Below are 19,585 nucleotides of genomic sequence, written 5' to 3' on the forward strand. Positions count from 1 at the left end.
GGATTATTTAGTGTTGGGAATGCACTCCAAATATGATAGTGCCATGAGTATTATTCTTAATAATAGATTTAATTCTTATCCCCTTTAGTACTCCCACATATCATCCTTGAATCATACCACTTGAAGTAAATGGGAACGCCAAGTACGTATGCCCTATAGCAAGGATATGATGCCCCAAGTAATAAAAATCCATTGCAAGTGCTACCAATAATACTCCAAATTCTTATCTTTCTAGATATATCATTTCTATTTATCTCTAGAATTTTCACTTAACTAGGTGGATTCATTAACATGGTGGAGCAGAGAGAATATGTGACCTAAAGTCAAGTGAATTGGATCTTGATGCCTTTAATCAACTTACTCTGCAGCCTCAGGCAAATGACTGCATCTCTTTATGTTTCAATTGCACCATCTATAATCTGATTTCAGTACCTTGCCCCAGCTTTCCTCACTGTATAGTATGGTGAATCTCAAAAATGCACTTTAAACTCTTTGAAAGAAGACTAATGTCAACATCAAATTCTCTATGCTAAGGAGGCTAAGAACGTAAAATTCCACAAAATTAAAAAGATACAAATAATACAAAATTTCATTTAAAAAACCAATTTCAACCAATCTCCTTCTTCACTAAAATATTCACCTAAGAAAAGACCAGAAAGTAAATTTAGCTAGCTTGAAATTCACTACCCTCCTGCCCAACCTGTGGTGGTCATGGTAAAGAATAGTGAAACAAAGGCAAGGAACAGGAAGAAGGGGAAATCAGGGACTTGAATAAAGCACAAATTATGTCATCCTTCCCCAAATAACTGGCAGGAGTTATTTCAGAAATGCTAGATGTGTATTGAGAGGTAATAATCTTGCAGATTTTTCCCCATAAAAGAATTTATTTTTATGTTGGACCAAATGACTTAAGCTCTCTCAATCTCAGTTTCCTCATCTGTAAAATGAGGAAGGTGGCCTAAATTACTTTTAAGGGCCCTTCCCTCTCTAAATCTGTGATAATGTGAAATTTCTCACTTCATGTCACTTTATGAATGAAATGGAAAAATGAAATGTCACTTATTAAGTTTAATAATTCCCTCTCATAACCTCTTACTGATTCTACACTGGCAAGATAAAATGTATCACGTGCCAGTTAACCTGAAACAACATATAGAAAATTATGGGATTAAAAATCTTAATAGTTTTTTAATTGCTTTTCTAAATTTTAATATTTACTTATAAATGTTACTGGTGCCTACACATTATTCTTTAAAATGTTGTTGGAAGTTATTGTGAATGCCATTTTTTCCAATACAGAAAATGCCCAACATATTTTAAAAATTAACTCAAAATATTTGGATATCAACCTAGCTAATCTGTATTTGCCATGTAACATATATGCAAAAGAGATACCACCTATGCAAAAGAGCACATTATCAAAAGAGTAAAATGAAACTAATATTTTCCCATTTTTGAACCAATTAAGACATTAATAAATTTTTAAAATTTTAAGAAATCAACATTCATACTTTCACTAATTTTTTAAAAATATTTTAATATTTTTAGGTAAAACAAGAATGTTGTTACACTCACCAGACAGAGTATTTTGATTGGTAAAGTGCATAAGCCATCCATTTTACTGATTTTGTTGTGTGCCAAGCTAAGATGGGTTAGATTTTTACAATTCTCTAGTCCTTTGATATCCTTTATTTCATTATCTATACACCAAGGGCTGTATTTAAGGAAAATATTTTTAAAGCCTTATATTTATAAGAAAAGAAAGTAAATGTTAAGTTACCATCACAGGAACCATTTAATATTTTAAAATTTCTAAATAAAGCAGAGACAAAAGAGAATGTATGAATTCTAATGCAAAGTATATTTTAAACAGTGAATAAATAGTACCAGCATTTAATAGGATGCAAATTTTGAATGCTCAGCTACATTTACATTAGAATATGATTTGTTTCATCAGAAAGGAAAGAAAGATCACAATACCACATTGCTGCCTTCCAAGTATTGGGTTTTCCCTTGGTTATTTTAATAGTTTATTTGAGGATGTTATCTGCTTTCCCACTGAACCTCTGAGCTCAGGAGAGGTCTCACCTTATAGCTTACCCCTAGATTAGTTTAGTTACTACCGGCACAGAGGATGATATTCTCAGTCTTCTTGAAGGGCCAGTAAGAAATTTTTCCTGCTTTCGTATCCTCCGAAGAAGTATTAAAAGGTCAACCATAATAGACGATCCAAATGCCAACCTCCTATTAGGGCACAATCCAACTTCTCCTTTGACTGGCACCTTTCCATTTCCTTTCAAAAGTGCTCTAGTCTCCTCTTATTCCAAAAAATATAAACAAAACCTTCATTTGAGCCTATAGTCTCCAATGCCAGATAAAAGTATCTTACTTTTCACCTCCTTACTTTTCTATTAAACTTCTCAAACAAGTGGTCCTCATCCATCGACTCCATTTCCTCACCATCTATCATCCCTCTAATTTCTCGCAATCTGTTTATTCCTCCTTTCCATCACTTAATTGAAACTGCTCACTAAATGGTCACTTATTCAAGTCCAGTTGCCTTTTCTCTCTGTCCTTGACCGCTCTTTAGCACATTTCAGTTTTAACCATCCATGCCTTAAAACTCTCCTTCCTCTGGCCTTGTACTTTCCTCATTAGCCCTTACCTCTCTGAGAGGTGTTTTCTTGGCTCTATATTCTTTCTCCATCTGCCCTCCAACTGTAAGTGTAACTAAGTCTACCTACCATTACTATAAACTCAACATTTCTCAAAGTGAGTTTGTCTTTTCCCCTTCCCCAAACCAGCTATCCCTCCCAACCTTCCTCTTTCTATTTTCTAGGTTACTTAAATTCTAAGAATTACAGTCATCTAGAACACCTGAAACACCATTTAGTTCAAGTTACTCCAAAAGCTCCAATGCCTTTTAGCATTTAAGGTCCCAGCTTCTTAGCCTGGCAGTGAAGGTATTCTGCAATCTGCCTCATCCCATCACCCCAGAACAGAAATTTTCCATTCCTAAATAGGTACACTAATGCACTGTTGGTGGAGTTGTAAGCTGGGCCTACCATTCTGGAAAACAATTTGGCATTAAACCCAAAGAGTTATAAAACTGTGCACGCCCTTTGATCCAGCAATACAACTACTAGATCTCTATCCCAAAAAGATCAAAGGAAAAAGAAAAGAATCTATGTGTACACAAATATTTGTAGCAGCTCTTTTTTGTTATGGCAAAAAACGAGGGGATACCCATCAACTGGGGAATGTCTGAACAAGTTGTGGTATATGTGATTGTGATAGAATACCATTGCACTCTAAGAAATTACAAGAGGGATGGTTATAAAAAAACTGGGAAGATTTTTATGAACTGATACAAAATGAAGTGAGTAGAAACAGGAGTTCATTGTACATAGTAACATCAATATTGTAATGATGCTCAACTGAGAAAGACATAGATACTCTGATCAACACAATGAGACAATTCTGAAGGACGCATGATGAGAAATGCTATCCACCTCTAGAAAGAGGACTGATGAACTCTGAATGCAAATTGAAGCATACTTTCTTTACTTTTTAAATTTTTCTTGTTTTTTTGCAACATGGCTAATATGAAAATATTTTTCTCATGCCTTCATATATATAATTGATATCATATTGCTTGCCTTCTCAGTGGGTGGGGGAAGAGCTAGAGGGAGAGAATTTGGAGCTCAAAGTTTTTAAAAATGAATATCAAAAATAAATAAATTTTAAAAAATACATTTTCCATTCCTGCTAGACTGGCCTCAAATTCATTAAACATTTATCAAGTAGCTTCTATATGCAGACTAATTTGCTAGACTGTAGAGGAAGTACAAGTTTTAGATAAGACACAGTCCTTGATTTCATAAAAATTATAGCATGTCACAAACATAGGTAACCATAATGCACAGTACTGCTCAGTAAGTTCATTAGAGAGATACAAAACATAAAGTAGTTCAGTTTACTTGGAGTTTGGAGTAAAAGGAGGAGAGAGGGCCAATGTGGGATAAGGCTGGAAAGTTAAGCCACACCAGATTGTAAAGGGTGAAGGAGGCTGAACTTCACTTGGAGAGAAATAGGGAGCCACTTGAGAATTTCAAGCAAAGGAGGGACATGACCAGACCTATGCATATGGAAGACTAGCCTATGGTGATGTAAGGATTAATTAAAGGGGTGTGAAGTGGGGTTAGAGAAACTGTTGCTGAGTCATTTCAGTTGTGTCTGACTCTTTGTGACCCCACTTGGGGTTTTCTTGGCAGAGACACTGGACTGGTTCACCATTTACTTCTCCAGCTTATTTTACAGATGAGGAAACTGAGGCAAACAGGGTTAAGTGACTTGCCCAGGGTCACACAGCTATTACGTATCTGAGGCCAGATTTGAACTCACAAAGATGAGTCTTCCTGACTCCAGGCCCAGTATTCTATCCACTGTGCCATAGTTAGAAGGATTTCACACTATTAGTTCAGGCAGGTAGCAACCAGAGACTACACTAGTTTGGTGACGAAAGGTACTGCCGCGATAGAATTGTTTAAATCCATATTTCCACATATAAGATTAATTTAAAGCCTAGCATGTATAGATGAATCTGTACTCTAGAAACCAAGAAATCACAATTAGTTCAAAACATAGCTCCCAATCCTGTAGCTGAAACAAAAATAAATAAACATAAGGAGTATGATTTATAGCTTTTGTAATAACATTATTTTCATAAATCTTGACTCAAACTTTTATTCTTTAAAAACATACCTACTTTCAACATTTTATTTTTAAATGTTTTAATAAGCTGAAATGTCATTCCCAAATCTTTAGGAAAAATTTTGTAGAGTACCATTGTATCACAAAGATATGTAAAAAATTACAAACTTGATGAATCTCTTATCAAAAAATACTCCTTTTATCCATTCCAAAGGATACTATCCAGTATTAGTTTACTGAGCCCTGTGTATGCATACAAATCATTCATTTCCGGGATTTTGTTGAATGAAAAATCCACCTTCTGAAAAAAAAAAAAGACAGACCAATTTGCCATAAATTGCTTATCCTTCCATCTTTTTACAATAGCATAGCATAAGAGAAAGATGTTTACACAAAGAATGAATGAATAGGAATGATTTTACTTAGATTTAATGGTTTACAAATGTAAATTTTGTGTTTATTAATATTAAAAGGCAAATTTAAAATTTTATTAATTAATGAAAAAATCCTCAAAACTAAAACTTTGTAAACATCTTTTAAATGACTCCTTTCTCTTTCATCTTTTGACTAGTCCAAGGAACATGTAATTTCCATGGAGTTCTGACCACTGCCATAGGCAATCTTATAACAAACACACAACCAAATCAGATTCCTGCATTGGCCACCTCAGTGTTTGAAATTCATATTAAATTTTTGTATTCATCCTTTAGGAAACTCCTTCATTCTGTTCCTATTTAGCATCATTTATCTCATTTTCTCTGGATATCCCTAAATTCTATCTTTTTAATTTATATGAATATCTTGATTTTCTTTTTCTTTGCTCCTTGCAATCCTTATCTCAATTAATTTGTCCATATATTTAAGAGGAGAAGAATCTTGCTTTATCCGTACCTTAAGCTACATCCCTTCCACATTTCTCATAACTATTTCAAGAAAAGTCTTTTCCAGACTCTGTATTCATTTTCAACTAAACGGCAAATGATTCACTAAAAGACACTACCTAAGGCTCAGAGACTTTATTTCTCCTTAATTTATATCTTTGATTCTTTTATCCTCTATCCCCATGCATCTATTCATCATGTGTATAAAATGTACCTTAGTCAAAGACACGGTTAATTTTGTATCCTCAAGAATATTTGGTACAGAGGTTTTAAGGGGTAATACTAAAGCCCTCTGATATGCATTGGAGCCTAGCTGCAATCTTTATGAAGCACAGGGCCAGAAGAAAGGAATCCATCAAATACAATGAACAAGTATTTACTGAGTACCTACTAGGTACATACAAGATACCATGCTAAGCACTTTGGGGGTGGTGCGGTAAAAAGAAGTGTAAGATACAGTTTCTAATCTCAAGAAACAGATGGTTGAGAAAGTTAAACAGGAAGAAAGGAAGGCATACCAGGTATCAGGGGAACAAGTCACTGTCCTCTTTCAGCAGGGTGATTGAGGACTATATGGATAATGGCCTAGCCGTTTGGGAGGATGGAAAGGTCTCTGTAGGGCCACATGTTTTTAATCTGGCTAATTTTTCTAAGATTTGGGGACTCCGTGGTGGTAGGATAGGAACTGAATGTTTTGGGAGAAGATACTAGGGTATGTACCTCCAGTGGTATGTGATTCTAAGGAGGCTTCCCAAGGAGTGAAGGACATATTTCAGGATGAAAAAAGCTCTGCCTGGGTCTGGGAGAACTGGCAATGGTATCAACAAAGGAGGCTACAGATAGCCTGATCAACGTGTCCACTGAGTGGCCTCCCCAGAGTGCCTAATGGTTTCACAGAGGAACACAATGTGGCTTATGAGCGTAGGGGAATGTCTAATGCATTCATCTTAGAAAAAATAAAGATTATTTTAAAAGAAAAAATAACAAGACCGATAATAAAATTGAGAGATTTCTAAGCAAGGAGGAGGAAATCAAAAAGAGTGCTATTCTGCCACGACACCAAAATATAAATGAATGAATGCTATAGTAAAATGAATTTGAAATAGATTTCCATGTTTTTGCAAGTCTTAGTAAAGAAGTTTAGATCTAAAACTTAAATTTAATTTGTTTTACAAATAAAATGTAACCCCAGGAAATAGACAGTAACAGTTTATGTCCCTATCATACAAACATGAATCCACATAAATGAATAGCCATACAAAGTTTAAAAGCATAGAAGCATTTTTCATTGAGAAATGCAGTCATGTGACAGAATGCTAATCATACAATCTCCAGTATATAAGTTGTTTTATAAAATGCCTAATGCAGTCTATGCTTTAGGGATGCAAAAGTACATTTAGAGGTATGGCCAGATTTGAAATTTTTATATAATAATAATAGCTAACACTTATATAATACTTCACGGTTTACAAATTACTTTACATATATTATCCCATTTATTTACATAAATTTATATGAAAATTCATATAAAAAAGGGTCAATGATAATTTTTAAAATTGAGTCACATAAAAAAGGTATGTTTGGAACTATGAGGAAATTTTCTATGGTAAATAGGTTTTCCAGAACTCAATGCTGATATGCAATTGTTTCTGCTCTGATTTAAAAATATATAATAATAATTCCTGCATTTCAGAGAAAGGAAGAGCTTTTTTTCAGGCATGTCATATCATCCTGCTACTTTTTAGCAGACTTTTCTAAAAATACTGTCAGTTGACAGGCTAGCCTACATCTTTATTTCTTTAAAATAAATGAAATACATAATATCCTATTTTCCCCTCTTACTGCAAAGGCTAATAGCCATATTATCTACCTTGACTCACTTTTTTTTTTTTGCAGGGGGGAAGGTAAGGCAATTGGGGTTAAATGACTTGCCCAAGGTCAACAGGTAGTAAGTGATTTGAACTCAGGTCCTCCTGACTTCAGGACCAGTGCTCTACTCACTGCACCACCTAGCTGCCCCAACTCACTCTTATAAACATGTAAAGGTTGAACATGATTAGTCACTCCAAAAATTTTCATTTGCTCTCCACTAAAATCTGAATCTCTCAAAGCAAATTTCTCATGTCTCTTCAGCATCATTTTACCTGTTTAATTTGGTATATAAATCTACTAGACCATTTAATACATTTGTTTAGCACAGTTGTAAATTCTACCTTGAGATTCTTGGGTGGGTTGAAACCGAAGAATGTAGTCAACTCATTGTGAGAAGCATTGAGTTCTATGAGATAAGGCATATGACTAACACAGCTCAAATCTAAGAAAGGAAGAAAGAACACAGAATTGAAATAAGTAAAATTAGGCAAAAGCAATTAACAATAGTATACATGACAACTAAAACATTTTTAAAAAATAATTTAATTGCAAGCAGCCAGACTTTTGCCAATGATGCTCTGCCCCCCCAAAATAATGAATAATTTAAATATATGTCTAAAAATGTAAATACTTCACACAAGATAAAACCCTTAGCCTTCTCCTCTACCTAGCCTTTGACCAGAACAACTAAAAATAGCAAATGGATTGTTTTAGGTCTCCTCTGAACCAGTTCAATAATGCACAGAGGTTCTAACAAGTAGTAGGTTACTACTTGTGAAAAGTAGCAGGAGGAAGATGGATGAGAAGCGACATTCCTGGATAACTTACCAAATAACCAGACTCTAAACAACTGATGACTATTGAAAGAATAGAAATTAACGTAACCTCTATATTTTAAATAAGTTTTGTTTATAAATACCTAAGAATTAATCACCAAATCCTAAATCTTATTAATTTCATATGATCACTTTAATAAATTCTATAATTCTACTTTAGTTTCTACTTTCTAAAAATATTCACCTAAACTTTATATTTCATCATAAGCCAGCATTTTGTACCTTATTTCCAAAGAGGAAAAGACTATATTTTTTCTCCACTAGAGTCATATGTAACTTTAAAAATAAAGTATGAAGCATTAAATTTGTTCATGAGAACATTCTCATCTTCATATATAACACAAAATTTAAATGGATTCAACATCATTGGCAACATGATTTAGTGGGGAGGAGAACAGTGGGAGTCAAATGATGTGTATTCTAGTTCGGGCTCAACCAGGCATGATTTCGTGCTTCAATTTCCTCACATGGGTTCATGATCAATTAGTCAGTCAGTCTACAAGCTCTTATTATTATTAATAGTAGGATTTAGAACTTAAGGATCTGAGAGATCATCAAATGCAAGCCCCTGTTTCACGAAGCAATAGAGCTAGGCTCTGACACCCAGGTACCTCCTCCTCTCTCCTCTCTCCTCCTCATCACTATCATCATCTTCATTATTAATGCCTTGGCGAGGAGAAGGGCTACTTCATTAGGTAAGAGGGGGTGAAAGAGGAGATAGTAGCAGAAGACAAGCGGATGACAGGAGATGAGGAAGAAAGGAGAAGGAGGAGCTCTTGACAAACAGCCCCAATGTTTTCAGTAAAATATGACTTTTTTAAAAAAAGGAAATCTGTTCTTTAGGCACAGCTCTACTATTTTATGGCTATGTAATCAGGGGAAAACAATAGAAGTCAGGAAAAGAGCCTGAGAAAACAAATAAGCCAAAAAAGAGAAAGAAGCAAGTTTTCCATCATCAAAGTAAGAAATAGTGAGGGAACTTAGCTGTTGTTCCTCATAAGGAAAAGGTGAGAGGCATATATTAGTAGATAAAGAGACAGCCCCATAGTCAAGCAGACCAGCATTCAGGTTCTACCTCAGACAAGGTGACCCCTGTGTCCCAGGCAACATTCTAAAATTATACATTACAGTAGAGTTGCTGATTTGCATCAGTGAACTGAATTCTATTCCAAGAGTACCCCACCCCAATGAAATTAAAGGTCTAGACAAAAATGAATGATATCTACTTTAGAACCACTGGGGAGAAAGTCCTCTATTGAAGCAGTATATTACTGGTGCCTTATAGGAGTCCTTGAAGTTTATATCATCAGAGTGCCATCTCTAAAGATCCCACAGAGCTAGAAAGGCCTCAGGTATGGCCCAGGGGAAGAATGTCTTTCATCCAAAGACTAGCCTTGCTAACATCTTAGAGGCTCCTTGCCAGGTTGGTGGTGTGTTGAAGATATTTCCAGTCATGGCAAGTCATGAAGAGAGTCTACTAAAAAGTTGTCATCGGTGATATGAATTGATGGATCACAGAAATGCAGGATTTTACCACATCTCTCCCATCAGATTGGCTATCATGTCAAAATAGGAAAATGATAAATGCCGGAGAAGATGTTGGAAAATTGGAACACTATTGCATTGTTGGTGGAGTTGTGAATTTATCCAACCATTCTGGAGAGCAATTTGGAACTATGCCCAAAGGACTATAAAAATGTACATACCCTTTGACTCAGCAATATCACTTCTAGGACTGTATCCCAAAGAGATAACACAAGTGGGAAGGGGGCCTGTACATACAAAAATATTTATAGCCACTCTTTTTGTGGTGGCAAAGAACTGGAAATCAAGGGGATGCCCATCAATTGGGGAATGGCTAAACAAATCATGGTATATGAATGTAATGGAATACTATTGTGCTATAAGAAATGAGGAGCAGATGGACTTCATAAGAACCTGGAGAGTTTTATAGGGCCTGATGATGAGTGAAGGGAGCAGAACCAGGAGAACATTGCACACAACCACAGACACATTGCTTCTGTGATGACTAACTTTGATAGACTTGGCTCTTCTCAACAATGCTAGGTTCTGAGACAGCTCCAAAAGACTCATGATGGAAAAGGCTATTCACATGCACAGAAAGAACTATGGAATCTGAATGCAGACTGAAGCAAACTATTTGCTCTCTCTTTTCTAAATTTTATTTTATTTTATTTTTGGTTTCGTTACATCTTTCTCATGGTTCATTTCATTAGTTATAATTCTTCTTTACAGCTTGATTATTGGGAAAATAAGTTTAATGTGAAGGTATATGTAGAACCTATATCAGATTACATGCTCTCTTGGGGGCGAGGGGGGAGGAGAGGAAGAAGGAGAAAATTTGGAACTCAAAAACTTGTAGAGTGTTGTAAACTAAAAAAAAAATTAATTTTTTTTAAAAAAGGAACTGCAGAATTTAAGAGTTGGGAGAGGGACTTCAGGAGCCATCTAGCCCAGTCCATACAAATATTAGGAAGAAAAAACACAATGCTTTATCTTCTGGGGAAAACAAGGAATATATAGAATGTACAGGATAATAGAATTAGCAACTGAGATCAAGAAGAAAGAGCTTAGGTGTGGAGGGAGGGGAAAGAAGGAGGAGGAAAAAGCAGCAGCAGCAGCACTTAAAAATCACTTTAATAAAATGGAAAGAGTAGCACAATGTGCTACATGTACATAACATACATACATACATGAAAGAAAAGGAAAAGAAGAAAAGTTCAAGATGGAGTTGAAAATAACAATGAACAGGGAAGGGAGTAATTTACACATACACAAAAAATTTGAATTTCTAGTGTTCAACTAATAAGATTAGATATAGCCATCCAGGAAGAAGATGGAGATACGAAAGAACAAATTAAGATAGAGACCAATTAAGGATAAAGGAAGCATAAAATAATGTATAATCTTTATTGAAGATTAGAGAAAAGTAGGAAAGGAAAACAGAACACTTAAACCGTAGGGCATAATCAGCTTCATAAAAGGAGATAATGCTTCAAAAATTTCACCTGAATCTCTGATAATTGAATAAATATAATTCTACAATATCACAAACATACCATGGCATTATCCTTTTTGTAGATTTGTGCCTTTTTCTTTTGGTTTGAGGGCAGAGAAACCATATGGGAACTGATTTATGCCATCACTAAAATGAACTTTTGTGGTATTAACTACATATTACATCAAACCATTTTAATACTCTCTAGTTCAGTGGTCTAGGCATGAATTTACTAGAATAATTGTTACGTACCATTAATTTTATTGTGTGACAGTTCCAAGTTCTCTAGGTGAACATATCCACAAAGAATGGAAACATCTATTAAGTCAGAGTTCTGAGGGGAAAAAGTAAAAAGGACTTTAATATCATTTTAGCATGGTAATCTCCTTAGAATACAAGGGAAGAAGAGATGGCACAAAGCAGGCACACCCTTCAGGTGGATGTTGAAAATTAGACACCAAACTCTAACAAGAAATATAATGTGTATCCAAGATCCTACCAGTAAGAAACCCTCAAAAAAAAAAAAAGAAAAGCAACACTCAAATAAAAAATTCAAAATAGATGTGAAGAAAACAATTGCTAACTGAATTAGAATAAAAATGGTGAAGGTTGTGGGCAAAGAAGTCACTTATTTCTAGTAAAGACAGCTAAAGCAACTGGATATTAGGCAAATTCTTAGCATAAAACAAATGTAAGAAATAAGCCAGAAAGTAGGGTAATGAAAATGATAAAACACACTCTATCCCCATCTACTTTTCATTGGTTCTGCACATGAGACTCCACCTCCTGTATTGGGACTTCATTGGCTGTCCCCGTGCCTAGAATGCACTCATTCCTCACCTCAGAAGCCCTACTCTTCCTTAAAGATGCAAATCAGGCATCATCTTCTTTCTGCAGGAAAGCCTCTCCTGATGTCACTCCTCCAAATACTAGGGCCCTCCTGGACTTTTTGCTATTCAACTACTTTGTTTATTATATTTATATTTACTACCTTTATGCTTATGCTGCATATATTTTTAATGTGCTTGTTAAATTCCCCATTAGAATGTAGGCTCTGTAAAGTAAAGGAGGGTTTCATTTTTACTACTAACATCTCTAGTACCTAGCACACTGCCTGGTACATAGTAGGTGCGTGTGCACTACTTGTTGACTGATTTGATGCCTAACCAAGAAGCAATTAATAACACCGCATGCCATTTATACAGTGTTACTTTCATTTGATCCAATAATTGCATGAGCGAGGGAAAGCATTACTTTTCCCTTTAATAGTGCAGTGTAGAAGAGAGCCCTGACCCAGACTGGGGACCTGGGTTTTAACTCTATCTGTACCATGAACTCATTGTGTGATGTTGAGTAAATCAGTTAATCTCACTGGGCCTCAGCTTCCTCTTCCATAAAAGCAGAACACTGAAGCTCTAAGCAGTCTCCCAGTTCTAAGACCCTATGACCAATACCTTTTCTACTTCCAACAGCTATAAGGGAATACCACTCAGAAAAGACATGGGAATCTGGGGTCCTTGATATGATGGCAGATGTGGCCAGAGAAATAGAACTAGCTAGGAGTAATTAACCACCATGTTCAAATAGAAGACGAATGATGAGAAGCCACCTCTCCCCTCTCCCGCTCTCCTCCACCCCAATAGCTTTGCAGAGGTAGAATGAGTTGTGTGAGAAAGTTCAGGGACTGGGCAGCTTTCAGGCACATGGTCTTTTACTTTTAGGTGTCCAAGTCACATCCCCCCATCAGTGGGAGGTCCATAAGTGTAGTACATTGCACATATTGTAAGGTCTCTGAGGGCAGAGACTTTCTTTTGCTTCCTTTTTGTATCCTAAGCACTTAGCACAGTGCCTGGCACATAGTAGGCAAATGTTGATTGATTAATTAATATTATCAGAATTTTGTGATGCATTGGTCAGTTCTGATCATGTTTTTCTCTTTTTTCCCTTGAAAAATATTATTTTTATGTGGGATGGTCCGCCAGGGGAGGAGGAAATTTTGCGGATGTAAAAAAAAAGACCAATAGAAGTTTATTTTTTAAAAAAGAATGTTTATTAAAAAGGGATAGAACAGCTGAAAAAGAGACCCAATAAAGAAGCCAAACATGGAAAAGAGAGACTATTAAGACAAAATTTAAGACAAAATAAGTCATATAGTGCCCAATATGAAAGAAATTTAGTGGCAAAATAAGTTTTATCTAGCTAAAATTAGATAGAAAGGATTGTTCTGGTTTTTTACAGACTAATTTAAGATAGAGAGAAGTAGAATATTGATTGGAAGGGGTTTGAATGAGAATATAATAGCTTCTAAAATTCTTTATCATCCCCATACCTATATATAGTGCTATGTGCACATAGCAGGATCAATACATGTTGATTGATTCACTTTTAAATGTTTTTAAGTAATCATTACAATACATGCAAGCTTTGGCATAAAGCTGTCATCAAAGCACATGCCATAAGATTGACTTGTAGGTGAATTTAAAGCTGCATTTAATGCTGCATTAAGTTCTCCCAAAATGAGGTCTAAGATGGAATAACCTTATAATGAACTCCAGTGTAACAGAATCACAGTGCTACGGTAATGTTCCGGCATACTTTGCACATATATTGTCCAGAAAACAAAGTATCTTGGGATTTATAACTTTAAGGAACCTTAGAGGTCATATGCCTCAACTCCTTTATTTTACAGATTAGTAAACTAAGACCCAGAACCCAGCCAGAGAAGTCTTGGGACAGGCAGAGAGGCAGAACTGGGATTTTTTTCTGAGACTGGGTCACCCTATCTTGCCTAACCTGGAAATGTAGTCACCAACATCAACATGGATCGGCACAAAGCTTTAATTTGTTCCTTTTCTTTTTTTCAACTTGGCCCAGTTAGCCCCTTCTTTCACCATCGGGTGGCCTCCTGATTCTGGGGGTTTCCTCTATTGGTGCTAGACTTAGCACAGACACCCAATCAACTGCAGCTTAAAACTCCTGAACTCCAGCCACCTAGCAGCCTCATCCTCCCCAGTAAATAGAGACTACAGGTGTGTTCCACCACACCTGGCTCAAGTTGGGATTTGAACTCAAATTGCTCACTAAATCCAGTGTTTTTTTTTTTCCACTAAGCCACGCTGGTTCCATTTTAAAGTGGTTTTTTTTCTTACATTTCATAATATTCTGAAACAAAAAGTTAAAATATTTTTCCAGGATATTAATTTGATTTGAAACAAAACTAAAACTTGAAGTACCCTGATTATTCTTCATTTATCATTTTATATGATTAGATCAAAATCTGTTATTAATTTTAAATACAAATATTATTCAGAAGCTAAAAATTACTGAATAACAAAAACAATTCTTTACAAACCTGTATTTTTTCAGCATTTTCTTTGGAAAGGTGGATCATCTTGACACACATAGAAAAAAAACCAACTCAATACAAAATACTTATTTTAATTTGGATTCAGAGAGAAATTTTGGACAGAATCACAGTATTTTTGAATTGTCATTATGTCACACTGTTCTTGGCCTATTACTGTTGGTGAAAGTGATCCCCATGTTGCTATACCATCACCAAGTACCATCAGATTGTCTGATACTGCCTAACCTAGCTGAATTGTATAAGCTGAAGTTTCTCTCAGTTTCCAACCCTAAGAGAAGGTGTTGGGCTTCCATTAATACTTATCATAAAAAGACACAAATGTGAGAGCAATAATAGTGCAGGAACTTGCAGGCTTGATAACCAAACATGGTAGGGATTCCCTGAAGTCTGGCATCTATGTGAGTAGCTGTTAAACATCAATTTCCACCCAAATGAAATGGTTTGGGACTTGGGGTGGTTTCTAGTCATCCCCAAATCAATGAATATCAGAGAAAACTTAAGAAACCAATGGGTTTAGTGTGCCAGGTATACACACACCGACAATCACTGGCACTCTGTTATACTCACTGGTAATGACAGGTTGAGGTAGACTTGCTCAGTCCCAGGCCCTGAGCGGCCCAATTTACAGAGTGCTTCGGCCACTGCTTCTTCCCTGAGTACTCCATCAAACTCATTCTGAAAAGAAAAAATAATGATAAATAAGGAAGCCAGAAAGATAAAGATGTATCATAAAGGAAATAGCACTCTCCCAGATATGCCTAGCACCCATGTTATATGCCCTAGTAAGTACCGAAACCGTGCCATCCCACAAGAAAATTCTGTCATTTCACTTTGACTCGAAGGCCTGTAAATACAGCATATGAGTTCATACAGACTAAATGAAATGACTGTCTTTATGGTCGTAGAATTTTCAGATAGTGACTGGCTTCAAACATCAATGCATAGTTATCTAACTAGAACACACATCTCTGGTGTTCTTGCTAAAGAAAACAGGTTCTAATGTACATATTTCACTGGCTTCTTCCTCCAGAATCAAATACTTTGTGCCCGTTTCCAAAAATATTATTAGATCGGGATGTGTTTCAGTTAGAAGACTGGACTAGCATTTGCGTAGTCCTGGAGATGACAGTTAAGTCTGTCCTGTAGCAATGCACCATCTAGTAAGATTTCAGAACCTTATATTGAGTGCCAGCACACTATAAGTATGTCCCCTACAATTCACCAGGACCAAAACTGCTACCAATCTCTAGGTTACTGACTTCATCCTAGAAAAATCTTGATCATTTCCACTTAACCCAGTAATCTCCTGCAGACCAAGATATCTGCTCCAGTACTAACTAGAGTCATATTTAGGCTTGTGCTACAGCAAGATTTATCTTTTCCACAAAGCCTCCCAACACTCTTATATTAGGACCAAAAATCTTTATATTTTTATTCTTCCCCACCCACATCACTTAACTTATGGCATCTACAATCTATGTTTTGGAGTCAATTAGTAGATGAGGAAGCAACGATTGGGAAAGAGAGATGGCAGAAATAAATTAACCCAACACAATATCGAATTCAATTCAATTTAGCAAAACTTTATTTAAGTTTCTACTGAATGGAGAGTGTCTGTGGTAGGCATGGAGGGTTAAGTGCCGAGGTTAGTAGAAAAGAAAATGCTTAACTTTAAAGCCCCTAAAGTCTTCTAATACTTTCTAGACCCTGAGGAATGGAACTATTACATAATCATTGTCATCCTCATCATACCATTACTCTCAATAATGAGGCTAAAGTTTGGGGGGGAATTGACCCAAAAGCTTCCCTTTTGAATTTCTTTTATTCAGAAATGTAATTGCTAATTCAGCTTTGAAATAAAGTCAAAATAAAATTTAAAATTACAGAATATTTGTAACTTGATCAATTCTATATCAGAATCAGAATAGTAAAGAAATTTCCACATACAAACCAAATCATTCAAAAATGAGTATCAGATGAAAGTCAAACTCTTTCTGTTTGTTAATAGCATGCAGAAGACAAATTAACAATGGTTCTAATGAACCCCATAGAGGAAAAGCAGATGTTAATTAGAAGAATAATAAAGTAAACTGGTGATTCATTTGTGAATTCCTTTGGGGTGGACCCTGATGGAAACCACACAAACATCTTAAACCTGCAAAACAATGTGGCTGTTTTGCAGATATCACATTTAAGAACAGCAGTGGGAATCGCAAGGAAAAAGAGACTGGAAAAAAGTACTACCCTACAGTGCTGACTCCAAATACACAGCGGCAGACAGAAAGGGAGGAAGACAGAAAAAATTGGGGGTTATCCCTGAATGGACAGAAAAGGGTGCAAATGAGTTGAAATGCAGTAAAGGGGAGGGACTAAAGTTTAGGTTAGAGGAGTAAAACAGAGTGATGCCAATAATGAAAGCAGGAATGTTAGTGGGAACGGAGAAAAGCAGAATGAAATAATGGAAAAAAGTAATGCAGCAGAAGGCAACAAAAAGTTTCATGAGAGTAAGGGCTGAATTAAGGGAATAAGATTTCTTGTGATAGGGAAGAAACAATGCAACTGTTAAAGGGAAAACTGAAGGGAATGAAGTAATGGGGGGAGCACTGGGACTGTTCTGGAGTGGGCTGGAGAAACACTGGTTGGGACTGCTGTAGGGAAACACCTGTTCAGATACGAATACGACCTCTGAGATTCTGTGAAAGTTTTGCGATAGAGAGTTAAAGATGAGAGAACAATTCTAAAAGGGACTGACGGTTGGGAAGAGAAATAGAAACTGGAGAGAACTGGGTGATGGTTAAAGAGGAGAGGATTTGGAAGAATGTTAAAAGTAGGACCCAGCTTGTAGTAGCCTTACAGTAAACAGCAATATGAGTCCCTTAAAGACCCCTTGGACCCGCAGAACACCTCATCCATGGAACTAGAAAGATATATGGAAAATTCCTGTGCTGAAGGTTAGAATGTAAGAGGGAAACCTTAAACCTTATCTGTCATTTACACTCCAGTGTAAATAGCCCTGTTCCCCACTTTCCCAGAGCACAGGGGATTTTTTTTTACATATAACAGAGGAAGAGAAAGCGCCCCCCCCAAACCACTAAGAGTTCAGGTAGCACTCAAAGGGGAGAGTAAGGGTAGAGAAATGGGGATGTCAAAGACAATGAATATTCCAGTTTTGCTTCTGGCTGACTTAAGTGAAAGAAATAAGGCAGGAGGGAATAGTGGTGATGAGCAAGGAGGTCTGAGAAACATAGAGTGCCTTGGTGTTGACTGGGAAGGTGCCACAGAAGTGCCCACCTAGCCAGAAGAGGAAGCCTAAGGCCCAGGATCCCTAGGGGGCTGCACTGTGGAAAGGGGAGCTGGGGGTAGCGGTGGAGCAGAGGCTCATCTGGCCAAGGAAGCGGGGTGGAAAGAGAACACCTGAGAGGCATATCTGGCCAAAGAGGGGTCACGGGGAGAGTAGAGGGGGGAGTACCTGGCTCTAGAAAGGCAGGGGGGACCAGAAGGAGTTATCTGACCTTGGGAGGGAAGGACACTGGTGTAGGAGAGGGGACGTGGTGGTGCTGTGGACAGCAGGAGGGAAGCACCTCTGGCCCCCAGGAGCTCTGTGGGGAGGAGTGGATACTGCTGGCCGTAGAGAGGGCACGTGGAAGGGGGAAACAGAGGAATGCTTTTATCCATGAAGGGGACATCTAGGGGGTGACATTGGGGAGAGGTGCATGTGGCCACGGAGAGGACACGTGGGGGGAGGGGAACCAGAGGGGCGCATCTGGCCACAGAGTGGACGGGGAACTAGAGGGGGGCATCTGCCCACAGGGAGGGCGAGAGGGGACTGGGGGGCGCGAGTGTCCATTTAGAGGGCATGGGGGGGTGGAGGCGGGGGAAGCAGAGGGGCGCATCTAGCCACTGAGAGGGCATGGGAGAGGGGGGAAGCGAAGAGGCCCATCTGTCTGGGCTCCTGTTTCGGGGGCATGGCCCGGGCGGGTACTCACCTCCACCACGGGCATCTCCTCTTCAGACTCGGATGATTCCTCCTCAGCCTCCACGTTGTCCTCTTCCTCGGCTTCCTCGTCGTCGAAGTCTAAACGCAGCGAAGGATCATTATGGAAGAGCTGCTGGAGGAAGAAGGAGACGCTGGAGAAGCCGCTTGGCAGCTTTTGCCCTATAGGGAAATTGGCAGTCGTCGAAGAGCGATTATATCTCAGCTCGGGGGACGACATGACTCCGGCCGGCGAGGAAGACTCCCGGAGGGAGCCCCAGAGATGGAGAAACGTGTCACCGGGATACAGTCCCGGAGGCGGCCATCTTGTTTAGTACCGGTTGCCTTGGAGACCACGGCGGAGGGGAGAAGCCGCAAGGGATTATGGGGGTTGTAGTTTCAGTCTCCTCGATCCACCTCTTCTCGTATCCCCCCTCTCCCTCTGCTCTGCTTCCCTTGTCTTTCCATCATTCTTTTTGCTTCTTTGTCTGTCTTATTAGATCGTTGTCTGTCTTGTATCTGTGATTGTGTCTTTATTTCTTAGTTTCTTCATCTTTCTCTTAGTTTCTGTCACGGTTTTCCAATTTCTGTGTCTGTGTCTGTCTGTCTCTGTCTGTCTGTCTGTCTCTGTCTCTGTGTGTGTCTCTCTCTCTGTCTCTCTGTCTCTCTCTCTCTGTCTGTCTCTGTCTCTCTGTCTCTGTCTCTCTCTCTCTGTCTTTCTCTCTGTCCCTCTCTCTCCACTTCCTTAACTCCATAGGTTTGTCTGTCTCTTTCAAAAAAAAAAAAAAAGCCAGCATAGTGTAGTGAAAAGAACACTAATTTTAGAGTCGAAAGTTCTGGATTTAAGTCTCAAAACCTGGCTCCCATACTTGCTGAACCTGCAATTCTAGGCAAATCACATAACTTGTCTGAACCTCAGTTTCC

The 19,585-nt window shown here is 37.8% G+C and overlaps 1 protein-coding gene across 1 annotated transcript in view; it reads right to left on the reverse strand.

Annotated features, from left to right (window-relative positions):
• The window catches only part of LRGUK (leucine rich repeats and guanylate kinase domain containing), a 116,537-nt gene extending 97,635 nt beyond the window's left edge, over positions 1 to 18,902 (reverse strand). Inside the window, exons 1-6 of the mRNA XM_036761412.1 lie at positions 18,675 to 18,902; positions 15,256 to 15,363; positions 11,574 to 11,655; positions 7,808 to 7,908; positions 4,933 to 5,014; positions 1,576 to 1,700 (exon numbers count right to left, since the gene is read on the reverse strand). Coding sequence (XP_036617307.1) covers positions 1,576 to 1,700; positions 4,933 to 5,014; positions 7,808 to 7,908; positions 11,574 to 11,655; positions 15,256 to 15,363; positions 18,675 to 18,902 — 726 coding nt within the window. The remainder of the gene's footprint in view (positions 1 to 1,575; positions 1,701 to 4,932; positions 5,015 to 7,807; positions 7,909 to 11,573; positions 11,656 to 15,255; positions 15,364 to 18,674) is intronic.
• Between the last annotated feature and the right edge of the window lie 683 nt (positions 18,903 to 19,585).

Source organism: Trichosurus vulpecula, chromosome 5 (genome assembly GCF_011100635.1).
Source record: "Trichosurus vulpecula isolate mTriVul1 chromosome 5, mTriVul1.pri, whole genome shotgun sequence".
Lineage (NCBI taxonomy): Eukaryota > Metazoa > Chordata > Mammalia > Diprotodontia > Phalangeridae > Trichosurus > Trichosurus vulpecula.